The sequence below is a fragment of the Agelaius phoeniceus genome, chromosome 10, assembly GCF_051311805.1.
Source record: "Agelaius phoeniceus isolate bAgePho1 chromosome 10, bAgePho1.hap1, whole genome shotgun sequence".
NCBI classification, from domain to species: Eukaryota; Metazoa; Chordata; class Aves; order Passeriformes; family Icteridae; genus Agelaius; species Agelaius phoeniceus.
The window spans coordinates 18,637,892-18,655,075 of NC_135274.1; the positions used below are offsets into that span (position 1 = coordinate 18,637,892).

Sequence of the window (17,184 nt, forward strand, 5' to 3'; positions counted from 1 at the left end):
GATCTTTCCTCCTACATTGTTGACAGCCAGGGCAGTGATTGCATTAATTGGCATTGGTGGTTCTGAGCAGCCTCACCCAGGACCTCCCCCATTCAGGTCACCTGGGGCAGCTGGGGGGCTATTTAAGCTCAGGATAAAGTTGGTGCTTCTTGAGTGACCTGTGGCTACAGCCATGACCCCTGGATCTCAGACTGATGGTGACAGCAGCAGTGGCTACGGCTGGTTGGAGAGGACCATCCTGTCTTGGAGCAGTTCCCTCACATCCAGGTCCCGCTGCTCATGGGGGAGTCCTGGGTTGCAGCAAAGCCAGATCCCTGAATGGAAATGGCACTTCATTCATGCCAGCCCACAGCCCAGTGAGAATATCTTGAGGGGGTGAGAGTGGCATTTTCCAGACAGCCCTGTGGTACATCTTGCTGTTCCAGCATCTCCATAGCTGAGATTCTGTTGAAAGGTGCTGCAGAAGAGCATCAGCTGTGCTGATCCATGAGGGAAGGCAGGTTCTTCTATTTTGGGAAGGCTCAGCCATGCTTTTACCTTTGTGTCTGGATCTGCAGAATATCGGTCCCTGCTGTCCCCTACCAGAGCCAGGTTGGGACAGTGGTACCTGCTCTCCTGGCAAGGCAATTCTTTTATTCATGCCTTTGCTGGGAACCAGCTTGAACTTTTTCATGTGAAAGCTCTTGCTCCTGTGAAAAGTGCCTGGGAAAATAGGCAAGAGGCCCACGCTGAGATGTGGCCTGCTTTTCCCGTTGCTGAGCCCACGTGCCCTGCCCGTGGGCAGGGACAGGCAGAGCGTGGCACGCGCGGGGCCGGGGCTGAGCAAGGAGAGGAGCAGATGGGCTGTGTGGGATGTGAGTGGCACCGGTGCAGCGCTCCAGGAGGGCTTCCAGCCTGGCAGGCTGCTGGGGAGAGGCTGGAAAGGGGTCACCCTGGGAATGGCCCCACATATCCCACACCTGTATCTGCACAGTGCCTCACACCTGCAGGAGCTACTTGACTTGGCTGTGGAGTGGGGGGCAGCTCTGTGGGGCTGCCTGGGATGTGGGGTGTGGGAAGGACCATCTGCCCATGCCAGGCAGGAGGAGGGCTGGATTTGTGCCAGCACAGCTGGGCTGTGGGTGGGACAGGGCAATGCTGTGGCTCTGGGCTCTGCGTCTCCTTGGGACAGCTCTAGTCTCTGGTTCCCCAAGGGTGCTGCTTGTCATGCATCCCTGAATAGCAGGGGAAGGTACCGAGGACCTGGATGTGAGTAGGCTGGCAATGGAGTGCATAAGAGACCCCCCTCATCCCCTGCCATTGCATGTAGCATCCCCCCTGGTGAGCCAGATGAGCACCCTCCTTCCCCTGGCTCTCATCCCACCTTCCTTATTCGTCTTTTAGCAGCCACGTAATCTCCTTTCTTGCTTCCTTTGCAGCCTTTTGTCCAACACAAAGCCAACTCCACCGGAAAGAAGAGGCTGTGGGGGTGGGAAGCAGGGTGTTCTTCCTGCCCTGGCTCCTTAAACCTGGGCAGCAGCCCCTGGGCTGGGACACCTTGGGGATGATGCAAGGGCTGGAGGCCAGCCATGCTCCCTCAGTGGATGTGGAGCTGGGTAGGAGGCACAGCATCAGACTCCCAGCTGCAGTGGGGTGGGCAGTAGAGGTTGTGCTACATTGTCCACACTCAGGCTGTGCTGGGAGCTCACCAGTCCCTGCCATGCCCTAGCTCCACACCTGGATACTGCCCCTGAGCCCTGCACCCTTGTGGGAATTCGGGTGCCTAGTCCAGGTGCTGTGATGGAGGTGAGAGCTCTTCCTGCAGTCACTGATGGTTCAAGTGGTTTTATGGTGGAAAATCACCCTCTGTGTGTGCAAGTGGCTTGTGGTGGAGCACCTCCTGCCCATGCTCTGCAGGAACCCCAGGCATCTGGAGCTGGGAACCACCAGGCACTCCCATCCCGTCCAAGGCCTGGCAGGAATGGGGTCAGTATCCTGGCAGGCAGTGACTGGATGTCAGGGAGCTGAAAGGAGGCAGGAAGCACCAGCCATAGGAGCCAGGGCTTTCCCTGCTGCACGTCTGGGAGGTAGTGCTATCACCTGGGGCTGGTGCCACAGAGCTGGGGGCTGCCAAGGCATGCCAGGAGGCCAGTGCGGGTGCCTCCATCTGTGCTGCTTCCAGCCCTGCCAAGAAACGTGAAATGGCACTTCTGTTTCACAGCAGTGGCAGCCACTGGGGGCCTCACTGAGCGCCTGCTGTTGGCACTGATGCTCTCCCTGAGTCCCCATCCCAGCACAGGGACTATGTCACTGGTAAGGCTGGGGATGTGCCCACCCCTGGCTGTTGCTGCTGGCTCTCAGTAGCCACAGTCCAGATGGGGATGCCACTTTGTGTGCTGCCTGTGCCACAGTCCAGGTGTTTTGGGGGAGCAGAGACACACGCTGGGCTGGGTACAGGCACTGGGAATGACCTTGTGGGACAATGGTTGTGGTGAAAACTGTCACCACAGGGCAGAGATGTTGGGGGACAGGTGTCCTGCTTGGCAGCTGTCCTGTGGGTGAGCCCAGGGCAAGTGTGCAGGAGTGGCATGCTCCTCATCTTCTGCTGTTCCTGCAGCTGCTGCTGTGGGAAGATCAGGCTGTCCCTGGAGAGACAGTGTCTCCCCCTGGGAAGAAAGACAGGTTGTCATTACTGAGATGAGTTTGTCTGTCTCTGTGCACAGCCTGGGAGATGCCCTGTCAGGGCAGGTGGAAGGAGGATGGCGCTGTCCCCATTCCTCACATGAGCTGCCTGGGACACAGCTGTGATCCTGGCATCTGAGCAGATGGAGCAGCCCCAGCACACTGCCTGGGGCAGGGGCTTCACGGAGGGTCCCCTGCCGAGACCCGGGGGTGACAGGGGAAGAGCAGGAAGGGGGGGGAGCCAACCCTTCTGGGCAAACAGCCCTGCTGGGGTGTGAGGCTCCATCCTCGCCTGTCACCACATATCTGGTCACCATGACAACAGACAGGGAGGCAGGCAGAGCGGGCTGGCAGCCCTGGGGGGAGCGGGTGGAGGCCATGGGCATGGGTTGGCACACAGGGGCACCCTGTGGCTGTCAGGAGGCAGCTGTCAGGATGTGTGACATGGAGGGAGGCTGGGCAGCGCTCAGCCCAGGCACTGTGAGCTCCCCACTGTCCTGCCCCTGACCAAATACCCATGAGGGGCAACACAGCAGGTTTGTCTGGGGATGTGGGCACTGCAGCGTGGCCGGGCAGCCCCTGTGCCAGCCCTGTGCCAGCCCATGGCGTGGATCTGGCACAGCAAGCTCTGGCTGCTGGTGAGCTGAGGGGGTGAGTCATGCTGCTGCCCGGAGCCATGGCAGGCAGGACTGGCAGCTGGGGCTGCAGCCAGGCCACTGCTGGGCTGGTGGCCTCCCGGGAGTGGCAGAGACCCGCGTGGGGCTAGAGTAAGGCTGTGCCCCAGCACCAGGGGGTGGCAGCCTCCCTCCACAAGGGATGTGTTCCCTGCCCTGGGCACCTCTGGGGGCAAAGGGGAGTGGGGGGGTGCAGACCCCTCTCTAATTGTCCCTTCCTTGTCTGGCTGCTGGGCCCTGGGGAACGAGGTGAGCAGTCTCGGGGAGCAGGGGCACCCCCCGCGCTCCTCGGCCCACGCGCCCACTCGCGCCAGCAGCTCTTGGCATGCAGGGAGTGTGTTCCTGGCAGCCCGGCCCTCTCCCATCTGGTATTTATCTCCTTCCCGAAATCCCTCCTGCTGCGGGGGGGATGCCCGATGCTGGGGGGGGTGAGAGGGGGAATCTGGGCCCCACTGCTCACTCTGCAGCCCAGGGAAGAGGCTGGGCTGAGAAAAAGGTGGGGTGGGGGGAGAGAACTCCCCCACACATCCCCACCCCAAAAAGGCATGTGGGTCCCAGGAGGCCCTATTGGGTCCTCTGGGGCCTCCTGTCTGCTTGTGAGTCCTGGGGGCAACCCTTCCAAGGTACCTTTGCCCCAGGCAAGCTCCCAGCCCAGCTGCAATTGTGGCCACTGTCCTGGGGAGGGGGCACATCATCCCCCTCCAATCCCAGCACTGCTGCCTGGCTGACAGTGGCCTGCCAGCACTGTCCCCCACCCCCAAACCCTGGGTGCCCCAAAGCTGCAGGAGCCAGGAGAGCCCGTGGGTTGCCTGGGCAACTGCAGCCAGGCAGTGATGGGGAGCAGTCCAGGGGAGCAGTTGCCATGGAGACCCGAGGAGCACAATCACCTTGGCAACGGTCCTGTGTGTCCTGCCACCCCCCATCCAGGGCTGCATCTGGAGGAGATGCACCTGGGCTCCATTGTCAACCTGGGCCAGCTCCTTGGATGAGGAAGGAGGGGAGGCAGTGGTGCCCACCCCTCCAAGGGGAGAGCCTTGGCTCCCAGCACCCACCCAGCCCCCAGCTGAACGGCGCAAAGGAAGAGGTGAGGCCAAGCTCAGCTCCTTGGCTTTATCACTCACACACCACTGCAAGCCATTCCCACACCCAGTCCTGTCCGGGAGGTGAGCAGGAAAGCCGGGTGCAGTGGGGCTGGACACGAGGGCAGGTTCTGTGGCAACCTAAAGCTGTTCTCCCTGCAGAGAGTGACAGAGGGACACAGCTCCCATCTTGGTGACAGAGCAGCTGGCAAAGGGACTCATCACAGCCAGCCCCTGGGTGTCCCCAGTGTCATCTGGGCAGTGGCTGTAGGCACACGGATTGGGGGGGTGGCAGGACAAAAGTGGCACCAAGGTATAACACTGCAGTGGGTCAGGGGGGTTTGGGTCTCTGCCACTCCACTGTGCCTGCTGTGTCCCACCAGCCCTGGTCTTGCCCTAATAATCCTCCCCATAAATCCACACGCTGGGAAAAAACCACAAGGGAGAAGTCCTGCGTGGCTTTTGGGAGGTCATGGCTCAGAAAGAGGCACAAGTCCAATAGCTGGCAGCCAAAGTAGTGCCCCAGTGTGGGGTTGGGGTCTCAGCTCCTCAGCTCAGGCATTGTGTAGATTTTCCCCAAGCCTCCACGTTTAGGGGGGGTCCTTCTGGCAGACAAAGGGAGGATGAGGAAGCTGTCATTTCCCTCCTCCCCAGAACAGATTGAAGGGCACACCAAGACCCCTCCCTCCAAAAAGGAATTGCACAGCTGCACGTGAGGAGACAGCTGAGATTTCTGCAGGCTCCAGGCTTGGCCCGGTTCACACTGCCCCTCCCTGGGCACCCCCAGGTGCTCTCAGGCCTGGTAGAGGGGCACCACGCGGTCAATGGGCCCCCTGCAGATGGGGCAGAGGCGGGTGGGCAGGGCTTGGAAGCAGCGGAAGCAGCAGCAGATGTGGCCGCAGCCCAGGAGGACGCACTCGCGGGGCCGCGACAGGCACACCACGCACGAGTCCTCGGGCGCCCCGTCGCCGCCCTCCTCCCCATCCAACTCCTTGTCCTCCTGCTGCTGCCCGGGGCGGGAGCGGCGGTAGGCGCGGCACAGGGCGTGCAGGAGGACGGCCAGCCCCGCCGCCGCGCACAGCAACGCTGCGCCCTTCCAGAGGCCGCTGGCCGACTCCAGCTCCGACAGCACCGTCTGCCAGTCCCCCAGGCACAGGAAAAACTCGCCTCCCTGGGCCGGCGGCTGCAGGTGCAGGGAGCCGTCGGGCTGCAGGGACAGCTCCCCGATGCCCGTCAGCCCGGCCCCCACCCGCAGCATCTCCTCCGTCTCCAGGATGCCCTTGGGCTTCTCCCCGATCAGGTACTGGCCCAGCAGGTCGCGGAAGCCGTGGGATGGCTGCTGGAACCGCTCGTACACCATCTCCAGGGGCAGGCACACGGCTTGGAGCGGGCTGTCCACACTCACCTGCGTGGCTGCCTCAGGGCCTGGCGAGGCCAGCAGGAAGGGGACGGTGTAGATCTGCTCTGAGAGCACCCGCTCACTCTCACTCCTGCAAGCACAGAGGGTTGGGGTGTGGAGAATCACAGCATCAGTCAGGCTGACCTCTGAGATCATCATGTTTAACCTGTGACTGAATATCAGCCTGTCAGCTAGACCATGGCACTAAATGCCATGTCCAGTCTTTCCTTAAACACCGCCAAGAATGTCAACTCCACCACCTCCCTGGTGGTGAAACCTCCTGCTCCCTGGACAGCTCATTCCAATGTCTAATCATCCTCCATGTGAAGTTCTTCCTAATCTCTAACCAAAACTTCCCCTGGCACAGCTTGAGGCCATTTCCTCTTGCCTTGTCACTGGTTGCCTGAGAGAAGAGGCTGATCCCCACCTGGCTACAGCCTCCTTTCAGGGGGCTGGAGAGAGCAATAAGGCAACCCCAGAGTCTCCTCCAGGCTAAACATCCCCAGCTCCCTCAGCTGCTCCTCATCAGACATGTGCTCCAGCCCTTCACCAGCTCTGCTGCCCTTCTCTGGACCTGCTCCAGCAGCTCAATGGCCTTCCTAAGTTGAGTGACCCAGAACTGAACCCAGGACTCAAGGTGTGGCCTCACCAGTGCTGAGTACCAGGGGATGATCACTGCCCTGCTCCTGCTGGCCACAACACACAGAAGCTCTGAGCTCTCAGGGCTGAGCTAAGCATAGGAACTAAAGTCTTGAACTAAGTTATTTTCTGCCTCTCACGTGGCCCCACATGACGGGGTCTGGACTCGCTGCTGCAAGCCCCCTCCTGCAGCCCCTTCCCATCACTCACCAGCTCCGGGCCAAGCTGTTCCAGATCAGCCGATGCTCCTTCAGCTGCAGTTTCTGGATCACGCCCTGCAGCCCCTCATGGTAGTGGCTGGTCAGTGCAGCCTGGGCTGGCAGCACTATGCCTAAGGATAAGGGATGTGTCACGGCCAAAAGAGATCCTGGCCCTTGTCCCTCGTGCAGGGCCACAGGGTGTCCTTACCTTCCAGGGCAACATAAGGCAGGCACCGCCCCTCAGCTGCAGACACCAGGGCTGGCAAATTGTCATCGACCTGGAGCTTTGGGGCCTCCTGGAAGAGCATGGACTCAGTGTGAGCATGGGCAGGGACAGGACAGTGAGTAGGCCAAGAATGGCTCTGTGGAGACCTCTGGCCTGCAGGATGTGGCCTGCTCAGATCTGCATGTCATGAAGTCACCAGAGGATGGAGCAGGCTGCAGGCATGAGTGTGTGCACCCAAATCAAAGCGTGGAGGGCAGTAGGGAAGAGACAGAGGGCGGGAAAGAGCATCTAAGAGACAGGGCTACCTGTATGCGTGCCACGACTCTGGATTTCCTCCTGTACAGGTAGTAGAAGAGGCCAGAGAAGGCGAGGCTGGAGCCCAGACACAGCAGCTCCCCTGGAGTGATGTGTTTGTCCATGGTGCCAGGCTTGGGCGACAACGCCTGCAAGGTGAGCATGTTGTCTGGGGAATGGGGCCGTGTCACCCATGACAGGGACATCCCACTGCCCCTGTTCCGAAGGCAGGGGTGTCCCTGGATCCCTGTCCCCAAGGCAGCGCTTTGTCTCATTGCCCCTGACCCCAAGGCAGGGATGCTCCTCCGCCCTTGTCCCCATGCTCTGCCGCCCCAGGGCCAAGCCTGCCCACGGCCCCAGAGGGGGCAGTTCACCTCCAGCACCTACAGGTGCCCGGTACCCGGCTCGACCCTGCATCCCGGGCCCAGCCGGGGCCCAGTCCCGCACCCGGGATCGGGCCGAGGCCCAACGCCCGTGACGCAGCCCGGGACCTGGCCCAGGCTCCCACCCGGGTCCGGTCCCCCGATCTGTCCCGGCCCAGCCCCCGGCTCGGTCCCGGCCCGGCCCCGCCGCCGCGCCCGGCCCCGATGCCCCCGTACCCCCGAGGCGCACAAGGCCCGGACCCTGGCCCTATCGCGCTTCCTGCTGGGAAATGTAGTCCAGCTCTCGCGGTGAGGCGCCGGCCCTGCCGTGACCGAACTACCCCTCCCAGCATTCCTCACGCTGAACTACAGCTCCTATCGTGCCCTGCGTCGTCCGCAGGCATAACCACAACTCCCAGCAGCCTTTGCGAGCGGCTCTGTCCGCGGCCGAAGCGTCCCGCGGGGTCTCGGTACCGGGAGTTCGGGACACCCCGGCGTGGGGCTGGGGCCGCGCTGTGCGGGGCGGGACCGGCCGGGGCGGGCCCCGGGAGCTCGGAGTGAAGGCTCGGGGCAGGCGGGGAACTCCCGTGGCTCTGACTGGTCCCCACCAGCCTTGCAGTGTTCTTCCCCACACCTCGCTTCCCTCACTCGGGGAATGTCCCCCCAGACACGCCGCCCCCGCTCCCCTCCCTCGGCGTGTCTCACCGCCCACGCGTGCCCAGCCCTCCAGTCTCCCCCCACAGCGGTCCGGATCCCCCTCTCCCCCCGCCCCGGCACCGCCAAGGACCCGGAGCTGCTGGAGTAAGTGGAAACTGCTTTTAATCGTTAAATAAACTCGGCGACAGCCACCCACAGCTGAAGGCACCAGAGTCCCCGCTGCCGCCCGCTGGTCCCAGCAGAGGTGGATGGGGAAGCCAAGCTGGAGTGGGAGGGGACAAGGGAAGCGCGGAGCCGGGTGGCCCCCAGCCTCCATCTCCGGCAGGTTGAGGGGGCAGGAGCAGGGGGATCGTGGCTCTAATGCTTTCCCCGGGACCCCTTTGACCTGCCCGCCTGAGGAGGGGACGCAGCGCAGGGGCCACTGAGCTGTGCCCGACTCAAGCACATCAAGGCTGGGGGGCAGAACTGCGTGTTGGGGGTGCTACAGCCTCTCTGCCGGCCGTGTCCAGCCCGAAGCCGTGGATGGGGCTGCAGTGGGTGCCTGGTGCGGGGCCGTGTGTGCCGGGGAGGGTGCGGAGGGGGGTGTGCAGTGTGAGCACAGGAGGGGCACTGCGCTCTGCCCGTGGCCAGCTCCGGCAGCCAGCTCCACTGAGGTCTGGGGAGGGGGAGCACAGCAGAGTATCGTCCCCTCTGCCCCCAGCACCCTCCCCGTCCCTACCACACCTCACAGTGCTTGCCGGGGTTCATGGGGGAGCCCAGGGGGCAGCCGAAGTGTTCGACAAAGTCCCGGGAGTTGCTGAGGGTGCCGATGACACGGTACTTGTCGGGGCTGTGCGGGTCGGTCACCAGCCCTTCGTGGGAGCTCTCGGGTGTCCGGACGGAGCACCACACCTGGCGGAGCGGGAGCAGCCTCAGGGATGGGGACCGGGCACCCCCCGGTGCGGGATGGGGAGCTGCGGGGTGGGTCCGAGCAGCCACGGAGGCACGGGAAGCCCATCATCCTGCTCCGCCCTACCTGCGCAAAGCCCACGAAGAAGAGCTGGTGGTTGGTGAGCCCCAGGGCGGGCAGGCGCTTCTCCTCCCCGTTCTTCTGCAGCCAGGACTTGTAAGCCTGCGGGAGAGCCGGCCTGAAGCTCCGGGAAGGGACAGACAGGGACGGGGGTTCGTGTCCCCTCCGGATGGCGGCACTCACGTTGTAGGCTGCCTTGAGCCCGCCGTTGTCGGCGATGTTCTCGCCCAGGGTCTGCCGCCCGTTGACCTTCTCGCTGTGGACGGTGTAGCGGCCGTACTGCTCCGTCATGCACGCCGTCCGGTTCTTGAAGGCCTCCAGGGAGGAGTTCTGCCACCACGGCCGCAGGTTTCCCTCTTTGTCATATTCCCGTCCTGCAGGACCGAGCTGTGGGTTGGGGTGGGACCAGGGGAAGCCGTCCCACTGCAGCTCCTCTGCTGCAGGGGGTCCCAAAGCAGAATGGGGTGTGGTGGGGGAATGGGCACCGGGGGATGCCGGGGGGACCTCGTACCTTGGGCCAGGCCCAGGGGGGAAGGTATCCCCCAGCCCCTGCTGCGGGCAGGCTCTGCCTGGGGCTCAGCCATGCACTTGGGTCCCCAGGCATCCCCCAGTGCATTCTCGCTAAGCCAGCCCAGATCCGTGACCCCAAATTCCCTCATTGACCCCATGTTGGCTCCGGGGCTGTGATGAAGGTGCAAAGCAGAGTGGATGCGAGAGGGACCCATCCCACGCGCGGGAGGGAGGAGGATGAGGAGGGGGCTGGGGCTGCAGACACTGTGTCCTCACCAAGCGGATGAAGCGAAAGCTGCACAGAGAAGCCGGGGGAAGGTATCGGCAGGTGCCACCTGGGGAGACAGGACGATAGAAGGGGGTGGCCAGGGGGGCACAAGCACACATGATGCAATGGATGGCAAAGCGGGACCCCTGTGCACCCAGGGCACCTCTTTCCCATGCCAGGGGCAGGGGCTGGGAGGGGACAGGAAGGTGACAGGGGTCAGGGCCAGCGCTGCCTGTAGGCTCTCACCTTGGTCATCAAATGCATGGGTCAGCTCATGTCCCATCACCACACCGATGCCACCGAAATTAAGGGCTCTGTGGGGCCATGGGAAAGAACCAGGTAAGCACAGGATGTGTTAATGATGCCATTGTGGCCACCCCATCTCTGTCTGGACACTCAGTGACACTCTGCTCCAGCTGGGACCCAGCTGGGAATCACTTCTGTTGGGGACACTGGTGGCCCTAAGGGGACTCAGGCTGTCTTGACTGCAGCATGTAAAACCTTGAGAGACACTCAAGCCCTTCAGGGCTTTTATTTGTCCCTGTGGGGGGACTCTGTGGCATGCTGACCCTGATCCAATCCCTGGCTCCAGGAGGGGTCCCCCGTGCCAGACTCACTTGGGATGGTTGCGGGCGTAGAAGGGAGCCTGGAGGATCCCAGCAGGAAAGACGATCCCGTTCTTGGTGGGCAGGTAATAGGCATTGACAGTCTGTGGGGTCATGCTCCACCTGGGCAGGGAGGTGGGACAGGGCACAGGCAGGGGTGTGTCCCTGTCACCCCAGCCCCAGCCCCCTCCTGTGCCACTGCCCACCACAGGGCCCTGCCCAAGGCTGACACTTTTGCCCCCATGCTGTTACCAAGGACTTTGCCTGGGGATAAGCTACAGCTACCACAGGTGACCTGTGCTACCACAGGTGACCTGCTGTGCTGTGCTACCCCACGAGGGTGACCTCCTCCCCACTGAACCAGCGCCATCCTGGCACCAAGGATTACTCCCTCCCTTCCTCCCACCCAAGCCCACCCCTTACTGGTCGCGGTTGGGGGGTTTCCGGAGCTGGTCAGCCATCACTTTGGCAGAGAAGTTGTAGAAGTTGAGCATGTTTTGGAAGAAGGAGTCCTCAGAGACCTCGTACTGGTGAGGAAGAGAAGGGATGAGGACAGGTCCACTGGGGTGGTTCCCCACACCCCGGCCAGGATGAACTCAGTACTTGGGTGGCTTTGCACAATGTCCCAAACAGGGGCATCGCTCAACAATGGGGCCCTCTCAATCTTGGCATGACCAAGCTTCTCCCCCACAAGCCAGGTGCCCCCTACCCCATCATAGACATCGTCCAGCTCCTTGTTGTCCAGAATGAAGTCAGGGAAGCCAATCATGTCGTAGATAGCATCCGCCTGCATGGGGAGAGGCCCCAGCAGTGAGACTGTGGAGCTTACATGGATAGGGCAAGGTTTCCCATCCACTTCCCTCCCTCGGGTCACCTTCTCCTTTGCAGCCTGCCTGGTCTTCTCATCCATCCAGTCCAGCTGGTCCAGGGATACCTCGAAGGCTGCACGGATCTCGCTGATCATCTCCTCAGCCTGGGGAGGGGAGGGAATGAGGGCCCCCTACCCCCCACAATGCCTCGGTGGGGACAGGGTGGACAGGGTACAACCTCCCCAGGGCTAGGGGCCCCATTTTCCAGCTCCCTGCCTTCCAGCCCTGGGGCTTGGGTGGAATTGGGATTCCCACAGATGGTGATGGGGAGGGAGGGGATGGGGACAGAAGTATTCTCACAATGGCCTTGCTGTCCCGGTCAAAGGTGGCTTTGACGAAAAGGGAGCCCAGTGCAAAGCCCAGTGTGTCATCCGTGTTGGAGATGCAAGTTTGCCAGCGGGGTGTGCAGGACTGTGGGAGCGAGATGAAGGTCAGTGAAACCCTCATCCCACTCCCCTGCTCCCCTGCCTTCACCCAGCCTGGCTCTGTCTCATCAGAGGGGAGATAGGCAGCAGCAAAACCCCCATCTCAAAAGATAATCCCTGCGTTCCCACTGAATCATCCACGTCTTAGCATCTCAAGGGCATCTGAAGGACAGAGGAGGTCCTGGCTGCTTCCAGGCTGAGTGTGGAGGGGTCTCATCCCAGGGCCCTCTGTTACCTTCCTGGTGCCATAGAGTGTCTCCAGCAGCCTCTCCTGGGCTGTCTCGAAGCGCTGGTCCAGGCTGGAGGCAGTCTTCTGCACCAGGTTCCAGATCAGGTAGTTGTTCAGGATGCTGCAGGGGTAGAGAAGATGCTGCAGCTCACCACGGTCTACGACTTCAAGACACTGATGAGCCCAAAATGTGTCCCTGCCGTGGGGGGCACAGCCAGGGATATGAAGGAGCCTCACCTCCTGTCAGTGTCATTGATGAGCTCAGAGACCTGCTGAAGGTAGGTGTCCCCATACACCACCACAGGCTCTGTGTCTGCCAGCTCCAGTGGGGCCAGGGCGTAGGAAAGGTAATCCAGCCAGTCAATGGCAGGGGCCAGCACCTGGAGGGGACACAGGAATGTGGCACCAGGGGCTTGGCATGGCTGTGCTGCATCCTGCTCAGCATGCTCAGTTCCTGGGGCAGGAACTGTGTTTTCTGGGAAGGACCCAAAGTCCCTCACCACTCCAGATCCTTCTCTGCACCCTTAATGCTCTTAATGCTGCAGGACAAGGAGGGGACCCCTGGACCCCACAATACGAGGTGGCAGCTTCCCCCAAATTGTAACAACTGGGGGGATGGGCACTGCTCTTCAATACCCAGTGCATGTCCCACGGCAGATGGGGCTGCCCAGGGTGTCCCAGAGTGAGGACAGCAATGGGCACGGACCCCTTGGTGCCCTCTGGACAAGTTCCCATATATCCCAGAAGGGTCTCCCCAGGCTGCTCTGGGCCATGCCCACCTGCAGCTCGGCGATGCTCATCTTGTGGTAGATCTTCTCATCATCCCGCCGCTCAGCCTGGGGCACGGTGATGTTGGCCAGCTGGGTTTCAAAGTCCAGCACCTGCTGCATCTGGAGGCGGGTGGGCTCTGGGGTGCCCCCCAGCAGTGTGCCCAGCTCCACCATGTAGTCCAGGTACGCTGCCAGAACCTGTGGAACCCCAAGCCCTGCCTCAGTGCCAAGCACAGCTCATCCCACCTCCCTGGGGTAGGCCCCCAGTGGAAATGCCAGGTGTGTCCCAGTGCTACTCGCACCCCAGTGCCATGGGTTTCCCCTGACTGCTGTTGGCAGCATGCCCAGCAGCCAGCCTCACCCTCTCGTTGGCAGTCTTGTTCAGATAGTAATCCCGGGATGGGAGGAAAAGCCCCGACTGGTCCACCTGTGGGGAGATAGGGGCAGGATAGACATTCTGGTGTCCCCTGGTGTCTGCCACCCCTGGGGGCCAAGGTGCCAACCTGGATGATGTTGCTGTTGGAGCTCTTGGAGTCTGCACCCACATACACCGTGAAGAAGGGGGTTGCCCGGTACGTGCCTGACACGCTCTTGAGTACCTCCATGAAGCTGGTTTGGTTCCAGGAGCCAGTGATGTTCCATCCCCCAATCTGCCAGCAGACAGACCCAGCACCTCAGGGAGGGATGGGGTGCATCCCCAACGTCTGCTCCCTCCCCAGTTATGTAAAGAGCTCAGCAGGTGGTGTGCTGGCCTGAGCCCTGGCAGCTCAGCTCACGTGTGGTTGTGTGCCCACCTTGTCGATGAGCTCCATAAGGGGCTGGGAGCCCAGCTCCTCTATCCTCTGCTCCTTGAGGCAGGACAGGTAGTACCGCTGTGTCTTCCGCTCTGCCTCGCTGCTGGAGTTGAAGGTGGTGTTTTCTGCGGGAGGCTGTGGGTCAGCCCCAGTGACACAGGGGTCACCCCCTCAGTGTCTGTGACCCCTTGGTGCCCACCTAGGAGATGCTTCATGATGGCCTGGTTCTGGTCCCAGATGCTGTTGAAGGTGCTCCACTTGGAGCGCCCGTTGGGCAGCGGGTTCCTCTTAATCCAGCCCCCGCACGAGTACTGGTAGAAGTCCTGGCACGGGTCCGTCTCTGTATCCAAGGCCTCCAGGATCTTGCTGGCCACCCGGACACAGGCATCCGTCAGGCAGGTGCTGTGAGAGGGATCTGGCAGGGAAGGCATGCCTGGGGCTGGGCGAGTGTACTGGGGGAAACCGAGGCACGGAGCGGGGCCAAGCCCTGTCTGTACCCCAGGATGGGCAGAGTACCTGGAGCAGGTACCCTGGGCTGACCCATTACTCCTCATCCTCCCGTGTCCTCCCAGGTGTGGGGACACCGCTGCCAAGTCTCCCTACCTCTGCGGTACTGAATGGCCAGAGTGACGACGGCAACACTGAGCAGCAGGGCCAGGGAGACGGCGACGGCGCAGAGCACCAGCTCCAGCTGGCTGCGCGAGGCCAGGCGGCTCAGCAGCGTCCCCGGCCCCTTCCGGAACCCCACCTGGGCAGGAGGAGCAGGACCTGCCATCGCACCGTGGGGGGCTGAGCATCACTGCCCCCCTTCCCTTCCCCCACTCCCCAGTGCCTGGCGTGGCTGTATGAGGATGTGGGGACCAGGGCATCCCTGCCCACCAGCCCTGGCGAGCTGGTGGTGGGTGCTGGCAGCCCCCCCAGGCCACAAGGAAGGACGATCGTCCAGGCACACTCAGTGCCTCATTTTGGCTGACTCCCAGCACATTCCTGGGGACAGCCATGTCTAGCTTGGCTCCCAACCCTGCTCCCACTGCCCACTTGGTTGCAGGCAGGCCCCAGAGGGTGAGGGTGGGGGCTAGAGATGATGGAGAGGGGAAGGATGGAGGAGCCGGGGCAGAGCTCACCTCCACGCTGTCGGGAGAGGTGCTGCCATCCCCCGCGGGCTCTGGCCCCTCCTCGTCCTGCAGCGTGGCACGCTTGTAGTTGGGCATCTGCTGAGGGAGGGAGCAGGCTGGGGCAGGGGCATGGGGGTAGCTCTTCCCCGCCCTGCCACACCCTCTGGCTCTTGTGGCAGGGCCGAGTGCCTGCTCAGTGAGTACACAGCCGGGCTGAGGCAGCCCCTGACCCCCCTCAGTGTGCCTGGGCCTCCCTCAGAGGTTGTCCCCAGCCCTGCGTGGCCCTGGAGAGCACAGAGAGAGCTGCTAATGAAGGATTCGGGGGCCGTCACCGGAGCATCCCTCTGCATAGCCATGGCATCAGCCCTGCCGACAGGTGACACATTGCCACGGAGACATGGTCCCTGTCACCAAGCAACGGTTTCCTAGTGCTGCTGTCTCACCCCTCCTCCCCTGACTGGAACTTTCCATGCAGATGTGCACCGGTCTGAAACATCTGGAAGTGCTTCCAGCCTCATCATAGCTCCGGGGGTGACCAGGATGCAGGACAGAGTGTGCAAGGGGAGAAGGGGCACTGCAGTGTGTACCAGCCAGTAGGACAGGGTCCCCCGTACTCCTGGCCTTGCCAGGCAGCTTGCACAGATCCAGTCGTGAGGGCTGCTGAGGACTCAGCCAAGGGGGAGGTGGTGGAGTTGAGCCAGCAGCATTGGAGGGGGGAATAAGCTAGAAGAAAATGCTGGAGATTTTGGTGGAAGAGAATCAGCAATGCCGCTGGTTGTGAGCTATCCTCAGGCTTCAGAGCGAACGCCTGGGTGGGTTGCAGCTCACCCTCCAGTCTGTGCTGCAGACTAAAGTGAATGCCCAGCCTACGGGCCGGGAAGGAGCTGGGGTGGGATGGATGATGGGCAGGGGGGAAAGCAAGGAGAGTGCCTCATGCCCAGCTCTGCCCACTGCCACACTGCTGGGATAGGGAGGGGGCATCGCCAAGGGCTGCAGCAGGAGGATGGGATTGGCAGGAGATGGCAGGAGCCCCCCACTGGCTCGGGCTCCTGGAAGGTGCTGGCATTAGGAAGGATTGCTCAGCATCCTGAAGGCCCCCCCACCACCCCAGCTCTCCTCAACGTGCTCCTTTCTGCTCCTGGGTGGTCCTCATCCTGGGCAATAGCCAGCACCCCTTCTCCAGCATCTTCTGTGGCATCCTCAAGGCAGGAGCCTATTTCTGGGGTTCCTCCTACCCCCTCTGTAGGGCTGAGACGCATGGGGACAGGGCCCCCTGCCCCCTCCAGAGGTGCTGTCTTGGGGTTCACCCTATAAGCAGCATTACTGTACTCGGTGGAGTGGGGTTTGTGGGGCCATGCCTGAACTACCCCAGTTCCCTCTGCCCAACCCTAGGCAGGGATTTGGAGGGGGTCCTTCTTCCTCCACCATGGGGGACAGGGACCCTCTAGCCACTCAGTTCCCTTAGCCCCGACACCAAGCAGCCCCTGCATCCCATAGGCTCTCGCCGCCCCCCGTAATCCACCAGTCCCCCCCGCCCTCCCTCCCTCCCTCCCTCTGGTTCCCGAAGCCCCCGCAGCCTTTCCAGCTCCTTGAGTTCTCCAGCCCCGGGGCTCTCGGGTGCCCCGACCCCCTCCTGTCCCCCTCGCCGAGCCCCCCGCCGGTGCCCCCCGTCCCCCCTCCTCTTGCCCTCCTCCCTGCCGCGCCGCTGCCCCGGGCACTCACGGCGTTTCCAAGCTCCTGTAGGGCCACGTTCATCCTGGCCATCCCGGGCCGCCTCCTGCCTAGCTCCGCTCCTCGCCCGGGCCGCGCCGGGCCCCCGCCGCCGCCGCAGCGCCGCCTGCCTCCGCCGCCGCCATGGCCCGCACCGGGCGCCGCGCCGCCGCCAAGACCGGCACCGGGGCTGGGCAGGGATGGGGCCGGGCGGAGATGGGGCCGCGCCGGAGGGATGGAGCCGCAGGGGCTGAGACCGGCGGAGCGCGGACCGCAGGCACCGGGCGGGGGCGACGGGGGCCGCCGGCCCGGGGGGGGCTGGAGCGGGGACCCCGGTGCCCAGCCCAGTGGCACCGCTCAGTTCCGCTCGGCCTGGCCGCCCAGCAGGGTGACCGCCGTGCGCACGGGAGGAGCTCGGCACCGGTATCTGCACTGCCGCTTGCACCCCCTGAGAGCCACAAAGGCACCGAGACGGTGAGCCGCAAAGGCACCCGCAGCCTCCCTCACCGGCACCGGCACCGGCACCGGCACCGGACCAGTGCCCTCACCGGCACGGGCAGCAGAACCCGAGCTCACATCCGGCTGCCCGCAGCGGGCCCCGGCACACGCACACGGGGACCCAAGGACCGGCTCCTGTCTTCAGCGCTCAGGGGGCACAGCAGCGCCGCACGGTACCGGTCACCGGCAGC

General features: G+C 63.0%; 2 protein-coding genes across 7 annotated transcripts; both read right to left on the bottom strand.

Moving 5' to 3' along the window:
- Positions 1 to 4,431: 4,431 nt before the first annotated feature.
- On the bottom strand, positions 4,432 to 7,760 carry LOC129124310 (mitochondrial ubiquitin ligase activator of nfkb 1-A-like). 3 transcript variants are annotated; one of them, XM_077184064.1, is made up of 5 exons: positions 7,547 to 7,760; positions 7,184 to 7,306; positions 6,861 to 6,948; positions 6,663 to 6,783; positions 4,432 to 5,904 (listed from the first exon to the last, which is right to left on the bottom strand). In XM_077184064.1, the coding sequence occupies exons 2-5, from the start codon at positions 7,295 to 7,297 to the stop codon at positions 5,208 to 5,210; spliced, it is 1,020 nt and encodes a 339-aa protein (XP_077040179.1). In that variant the 5' UTR covers positions 7,298 to 7,306; positions 7,547 to 7,760; the 3' UTR covers positions 4,432 to 5,207. The 3 variants fall into 3 exon arrangements, with proteins under 3 accessions (XP_077040179.1, XP_054495195.1, XP_054495193.1); XM_054639220.2 differs by having other exon boundaries at positions 7,184 to 7,321; XM_054639218.2 differs by having other exon boundaries at positions 7,184 to 7,760.
- A 576-nt stretch (positions 7,761 to 8,336) lies between these two features.
- Positions 8,337 to 16,729, bottom strand: ECE2 (endothelin converting enzyme 2). Of its 4 annotated transcripts, none has more exons than XM_054639217.2 (19): positions 16,508 to 16,717; positions 14,795 to 14,881; positions 14,274 to 14,418; positions 13,870 to 14,085; positions 13,671 to 13,795; positions 13,380 to 13,526; positions 13,238 to 13,303; positions 12,886 to 13,074; positions 12,344 to 12,486; positions 12,113 to 12,227; positions 11,753 to 11,863; positions 11,458 to 11,556; positions 11,293 to 11,370; positions 11,007 to 11,110; positions 10,596 to 10,706; positions 10,225 to 10,292; positions 9,384 to 9,574; positions 9,207 to 9,302; positions 8,337 to 9,082 (listed from the first exon to the last, which is right to left on the bottom strand). In XM_054639217.2, exons 1-19 carry the CDS (start codon positions 16,547 to 16,549, stop codon positions 8,906 to 8,908), a joined length of 2,310 nt encoding a protein of 769 aa, XP_054495192.2. In that variant the 5' UTR covers positions 16,550 to 16,717; the 3' UTR covers positions 8,337 to 8,905. The 4 variants fall into 4 exon arrangements, 2 of the variants coding, with proteins under 2 accessions (XP_054495192.2, XP_077040178.1); XR_013183659.1 differs by lacking the exon at positions 9,207 to 9,302 and adding an exon at positions 9,987 to 10,045 and having other exon boundaries at positions 9,078 to 9,206; positions 16,508 to 16,727; XR_013183658.1 differs by lacking the exon at positions 8,337 to 9,082 and adding an exon at positions 9,987 to 10,045 and having other exon boundaries at positions 16,508 to 16,726.
- Positions 16,730 to 17,184: the final 455 nt, after the last annotated feature.